The sequence below is a fragment of the Aphanomyces invadans genome (genome assembly GCF_000520115.1).
Source record: "Aphanomyces invadans strain NJM9701 unplaced genomic scaffold supercont1.83, whole genome shotgun sequence".
NCBI classification, from domain to species: domain Eukaryota; phylum Oomycota; class Saprolegniomycetes; order Saprolegniales; family Verrucalvaceae; genus Aphanomyces; species Aphanomyces invadans.
In genome coordinates this window covers 41,554-48,348 of record NW_008580228.1, presented here as the reverse complement: position 1 = coordinate 48,348, position 6,795 = coordinate 41,554, and the positions used below count along the sequence as shown (strand labels likewise).

Genomic DNA, 6,795 nt, shown 5'->3' with positions numbered 1-6,795 from the left:
GGAACGTGTCGAGTTGTCGGGCGTCGCGCATCTTGGTTTCTTGGAAGACGACGCAGGTTGGGGGTTGCTTGAGACTCCGAGCGACGAGGTGGCCGTTGATCTTGAGTCCGTTGAGGTTGCAGGTGGTCATGGAGAAGGTTGGGGCGGGGTCGAGGAGGTCGGCCGGGAGCACCTTAGTACTGGCGTTGGACCCCTGGGGTCACCGTGGAGTCGTCGACTGGGGTGGCGGGGTCGGCCGTATCGTCCGACAGACAAGCTTTTTGTCATCTATGGTGACCCCGCGTACGGCCTAAGCGACGTTAATGTCTCGGGGTTTAAGAACGCGCGATTGAGTGAAGAATAAGCCGAATTCAATCGGCGCATGAGCGCAGTTCGAGTCAGTGTCGAGTGGGAATTTGGGATTGTTCGCAACCTATGGACTTACATAGACTTACATAGATTTCCGCGGGGGCCAAAAGTTGTGGATGCAAGTCGTTGGTGTTCAGTGTGCCGTGGCAGTTCTCCTCACGAATGTTCACACCCGCATGCAGCAAGGCAACCAAGTTTCAAACTACTTTGGTGTGAAGCCTCCCACAGCTCACGAATATCCACGTCCCAATATTTGAACCAAAGTAGAGTTCATAATTGTATAATGCATGTATTGAGTTAGTTCACAAGTCTATTACCTCTTGGCCATGGCACGCATCACTTCCAGAGTTGCTTGCATAAATTCCAACTGAGCTAGACGCCCCCGTTGCTCCAGGGCAAAACGAGCTTCACACTCGGCTTTGTCCAACTCGTATCGACGCTCTTCGAGCTCTAGCTTCTTTGCCATCAACGCGTTCGGCTCACGCTGCGCCGAAATTTCGTCCATCTTCAACGCAGTTGACTTCTTCAGAGATGTAGCGAACTCAACTGCATACGAGGCATCCTTGAACATGGAGGGTCCGCGCAACGCCTTGTTGTCGAAATCCATGGTTGAATGATCGTCGCTCTGTGCTCTCAAATGTTCAGCCTTGCGCTTGAGTGTCCGCATTGTCGCTTCCCGCACAGCATGCTCGTCGGCCACTCGTTTATCACCTATCGCCTCCTCCTCCTCCATGAGTGCTCTCTTTCGGTCCGTTTCTGCATTTGTCTAGAGGTTGACCGTGGTTTAGAGTAGGTGTGCTGTGCACATGAGTGGATGAATCTTACCATGCCGAGGAGGTCCTGCAAGAGCTGTTCTTGCTCACTGTTCTGCTTCTCCGTGCCAGAAGCTCGCAGTGATTTGATAGTGTCTTGCTTGAACGCAACCATCAGGTCATCGTGTCGTTTACGACAGTCAACGGTCGTGGTGGTCATGCCGTGGATTGCGCGCATGTGGTCACCGACTTCCTCCCATCTACCAGCAGTTTGACCGTAGGGCGCGTCGTGAGGACGAACCAGAATGACCTCCTTGAGGAGGTCAATGTCCTCTTGGACCGTGAACCGATGGGCAGGCTTAAGTTTCGAGCTTTCTTCCAGGCTCATGGAGTCGTGTCGAGTGTAAAAACGAATTTCTTGTCAGAGGAAGTCACGGGGAATTTACTTCGCTGAATTTCCTTGTAGGAGCGTTACACACTGTCACAGTGGATTTTCACAATGAGAATCACTGTAGCGAAATCAGTCAAATACTACCACCACAACGGCACAAAACGACCCGAATATTTGGATATATCATATTCGGGCCAAATTTGATGCTGAATATCGCAAAAAAGAGAAAAAAATTGCAGGAAGAGTCCATGGGAAGGGAGCTCCAAGTGGAAGATTGGGTGGTCAAAGTCGACAACGTCTTAGCGCCACCAGATCATATTTAAAAAATAGATAAAAATTAGGATAATACTGCCGGTCTACGGGTCAGAAAATGCTCTCAAATCTCACGCCATGAGCTCACCACAATGCCCGACACGAGAATTGACTCCGACTGCGAAGCGTGAGGTTGCAATCGCCGTGCTAGAACACATGTGTATGGGAAAGCTTCCACATGGAACAATCAAAGAAATTGCGATGCAACTCCAACTCAACCGTTGTACCGTTGGAGAAATATGGAGCGGCTACAAGGGTGGCAACTTGGCAACGCAAAAAGTCGGCCATGTTGGTCAAAGGCCAAGCACCCAGCGCAGGAGGTAAGAGACCTAATACAACAAGTTCCTCATCAACAGCGCAGCACCTTGAGAGACATCGCCGAAGCCACCGGGTTGACCACGTTCATCCTCGTCCGTACCCTCAAAGGATTCGTTCACCGCAGGTCGTCGAGCCTGAAGCCCATTCTGACAGAAGTAAACAGACGCGAGCACCTTGCATTCTGTGAAGTCCACGTCAACCTCACACAAGAGGCCATTGACTCTTAGCTAGCCACCACGGACGGGTGGATCTTTGCTGTGTGTCGGCAGCCGCCAAATAGTCCGGATTTGAACGTGCTCGACCTTGAATTCTTTGCGTCGATACAAACGTTGCAGCGCAAGATGGTGAGTCGCACTGTTGATGACATTATTGCGACAACTGTGATGGCATTGACACTCTCACTGGAGAGACGATGGCCATAGTCTTTCTTACCCTACAGGCCGTAATGCTATTGGTCCTCGAACACCGTGGTGGTAACCACTCTAAGTTACCTCATCTGCAAATAGTTTTCTTGCGATGTACGGGCACCCTTACTCTGACTTTGTCCTGCCCTGTGTCGCTGCTCAATGATGCGAATGTCTTCCTTCAACAGTCAGACCCAGAAATTCAACAGTAACGGTTATGACCAATGAAATATGTTCACTTTTCAATCATCCAATTGTATTGACGTGGTGGCACTAATACAAGAAAGGGTTTTTCAAATGGTGGCAGTAATAGGTAACAGAGGAAGAATATGAATGTAGGGTACCATAAACGTCAGGCATTGATATGTACTTCCTCTGTTTCATTTTAATGCCACCATAAGCACTTGAAGTGACCCCAAAAATTCATTTCGTATCCAAATTTGATGCGGAAGATCACACAAAAAAGAGATTAAATTTCTGAAGGAAACGTCCTTTGGCAACAATGCGTCAAAATGGAAATATGGTGGACATCGCATCAGGGCCACCAGAACAAAAATACAAATATTGAGTAATAGAATATGTACTTGGGGACCTGCAGAGATTTTTGAAATTTTCTCCATGAGCACAATCCCATGCCGTTCGAGGTTCGACGAAAAACTTGGTTGTGGCCATTCGTGATTCAATTTCCTGACCTTGGCTTCTTTGAGTCTATCCAAACCCTACAGTACAAGACTTTAGCCGCCCTGATGATGATGTGATTGCATTGACAATGATGGCGTTGGACTCGCTCGATGCAGAAACCCTGGAGAACGTGTTCCTTAATCTGAAAACCGTCATGCGATTGGTGCTCGTACATGGTGGTGGCAACCAGTTTAAGCTGCCCCATCTAAAGAAGGGTGCAATGAAGCGTGCTGACACCCATGTGATGAATTTATCCTGCCCTATGTCGCTTCTTTTCGCGGTCAACAGCTTCCCCCAAGCACGAGTCCTTCAGTACTGGAACTGGAATTATAACCAATAAAATTCATATCATTTCGCTTGTCCAATCCTATTGAAATGGTGGCGGTAACATGAAAAAAGAGGCTATTGGAACGGTGGGAGCAATAAGAAACAGAGGAAGTAACTGCATTGTCAACTCTGGGAACGAATTATTGAATGTTAAAGGTTATAAGATTCACAAGGATTCGTCTGTGGACTCAAAAGGAATACGGTATGGAAGGCAGAGCTTATGCTGGCAGGTCACGCCCTGTCAAAACGGTTGTTGACTGTGAGTTTACGTCGACAAATCTCGTACATACGTGCAATTTCGTTTGGAGTTGACACTGGACAGACGACGACGGGCGCGAGATAGTCATGAAATATACTAGTCTCTAAACGATCAAGCCTAGTGTAATGAAGTCAAGAGCGAAAATGACTTGAATTGTCTACTTAGGCTGTAGAGATTGTCGTACGAAGTATATCTGTTGAGAAGGTCGTTGTAGCGAAGCCACGTAAGTAAGTACCGTAAGAGCAGGATTTCACGGCAATCAAAGAAACGTTATAGACAAAATGACCGACGCGTCAATCTCAACCGACATAGATCTGATTGGCTGTACCTACCGACTCTCTCATTGGCTAAAAGAATATTGAGAACTTGTCTCCATTCAATTTCAAGGCATACCCTTCTATTTATGGCCCACCAAGTTTCCCTGTTGGGCGCGAACACGTGCAATAAAAGGTAACGCTCATTGGAATTGGCCTCGAGTACGATCCCCTCTATTGCCAAAATTCCATGAAGGCAATGATGAATCGAATCAATTACACAAGTTATTTTCTCGTCTACTCTTGCGAACCTCTTTCAGCACAACGAGACAGCAAACGCATCTTCAAACAACTCGAAGGTATGGAACTTGCTGAAAGCCTGAGCAAGGGTAAGTCGCTTAGAGTACTTTTCCGGTCCATCTAGATCAAGTCCTTTGTGAAATCTTTTAGATCGTTTAGGCGTCCGTTGGTGACATCGGTGTGGAACCTCTCATGCCAAGCTTCCTCTGCAGAGCGGACAGGTGGAATTCTCTTCGGCACAACAATAGCATCGATCAAAATCTGCTTCAAAACGGAGGCCTTCATGGTAATGGGGACAACATCGTGTGTAATAAATACGTAACTTCCTCACAACAGAATCGGCAATTCACTCAGCTGATGGTGGCCTTTTAGAAGCTGCCAGTTTCAGCTGAAGAGGCCCCGACGACGTCATCGACTTCATCCGGAGATGCCATGATTCGATCTCGACACTGATACTTTTGTCACGAGGTGTTCGCAGCAAGTTTTGACACCACCCCATCGACACCGTGCCATGAGTTCACGTAAATTAAAACGGCGCTCTGTAGAAAAACGTCTCGGAAGACACTCCCACCTCTTCTCATACTATGCAGGGAAATGTCCGATGGTAGTTCCGAATTTCATTCGTCCATATCGTTGATCAAACGGCGAAGGTGGTTCTGCTGCATAGGTTTGTTCAACAAGACTCGATGGTTCCATTTTGTAAATGGGTGGCTTGGAATACACATAGGCATTCTCGGCAACGTTCATCATGATTGTATTGTTTGTCGCCTCGTATTCTTTCTTGGTGGTAGCCACACTTGACAGCAAGGGTACGCCATTTCGTTCACCAAATGGTACATTTTACACTCATTTTAAACGGGTGTGTAATTGAGGCTGCGTAGGCGGATGGACAGATATAAGATATAAGGTCCACCATCGGCTACGGACCTTGAGGCCTCACACCCCCTCAACGAAAGGACCTCGCCGATTCGAAAACAGTCGATGTAACACAACGAAAACAAAGAGCGGAATATTGTACCGACAAAAACGTTCAAATGACCGAATGACTTCATCCGCACCGAAACCTCGTGGATTGTGATTTGCATTTTTTCTTCGTCAAAGTTGTTTTGCCTGTTGAACTCTTGGAAACTTACAACGTAGCACTTGTTAGCAATTGCCTAAGCAGGGTTGGGTGCCACATTGCGTTCTTTGAAGAATGCTACATTGCTGTCTGGCACAGTCAACTGTTCGTGCTTTCTTTCCCACTGAGTACAGGTGGTGGAAGAAATCGGTGTAGTCGTCAGTTGTTGCAATGCAAGGATTGATACCGGGGTGTGCATTCTCAAAGAATTCAAGGAACTGGTTGTTGGTCAACGCGACATGGAACGCCTCTTGAATGGTCTACTTTGTCGGCATCGCGTCCATTAACAGTAAATACAAAACCGACACTGAGCGGCATTTCTTGATAGTTGATGTTAGCCAATGCGATCATGTACGTTCATGTCAAATGTTAAGGATATGCTGCTCCTGCGACACCACAGTAGCCCAACGGTTGGAACATAAAGTAACCTGGCCAATCAGCAGACGAATAATTGTCGGATAAACAATCAGCACGGCAAGTGTTGTCGGATATTTGTCGCGGCTGTAAATAATGTACTCTGTGCCTCCAGCACTAAAGTTGGTAGCACTTCTTGGTTGACTCATGGGCTCCACCTTTCTTGAAGGTTGTGAGGAAACTCCATCTTGTTCAGGCAAACGTTCATGGTGTCCTTTCACAGTGAACAGTGTCGAGTTTGTGATCGCAAGTCGGTGTGGCCATGCGAGACGATTAAGCATTATGCATAATGCCTATATGGCCCCAGCCCTGTGTCGGGACGTCGTTATGACGGGATCGGGTACTTGCAACTAGTGCACAAGCTCGATTATTTGGCTCTTGGAGAAACCAAACTTAAACTTGCGGTCAGCGATGGTCTGCGCGCCGAAGTCGAAGCGGTGGCCAGGAATACTTATCGCACGCGTGCCGTGGCCACCATGATGAACCAGCAGGGCTACTAGCGTAAGCACTCGGAAAACTTTCCATCCATCGGCAGCCTCAAAAGGACGCTGTACCGAAATGATATTGCCAGAAGGATTTTCTTGTTGACTATTCTAGAAATGTCATTCGGAAAATTAATGTATTTTCTTGTTGCGACATCAATCAATTAGCTACTACTCTGGTCGGGTATAACTGTCAAAGTTTTTTTAGACTTGATCAAATTTTAATGGACATTATCTATATTCAATTTGATCACGACATTGTCATCGTTGGAGTTCTCACATTCCAGGTTGCACGATGCCAAGTCTTCGATTGTCGAGTCTTTTTTCATATGCACGAGCTTATAATTGTTATTCCCGAACACCTCCAAGGAACTCTCAAAGTCTGCCGCTTAAATTGCGGGATGGGCCTTATGGCCTCCTCGATTTCTTCATT

The 6,795-nt window shown here is 47.1% G+C and overlaps 1 protein-coding gene across 1 annotated transcript; it reads right to left on the bottom strand.

The window, feature by feature from the left end:
• Window positions 1–661: 661 nt before the first annotated feature.
• On the bottom strand, window positions 662–1,488 carry H310_14738 (hypothetical protein; the record flags this gene model as incomplete). Its single annotated transcript, XM_008882664.1, has 2 exons — window positions 662–1,114; window positions 1,174–1,488. 2 exons carry the CDS (start codon window positions 1,486–1,488, stop codon window positions 662–664), a joined length of 768 nt encoding a protein of 255 aa, XP_008880886.1.
• Between the last annotated feature and the right edge of the window lie 5,307 nt (window positions 1,489–6,795).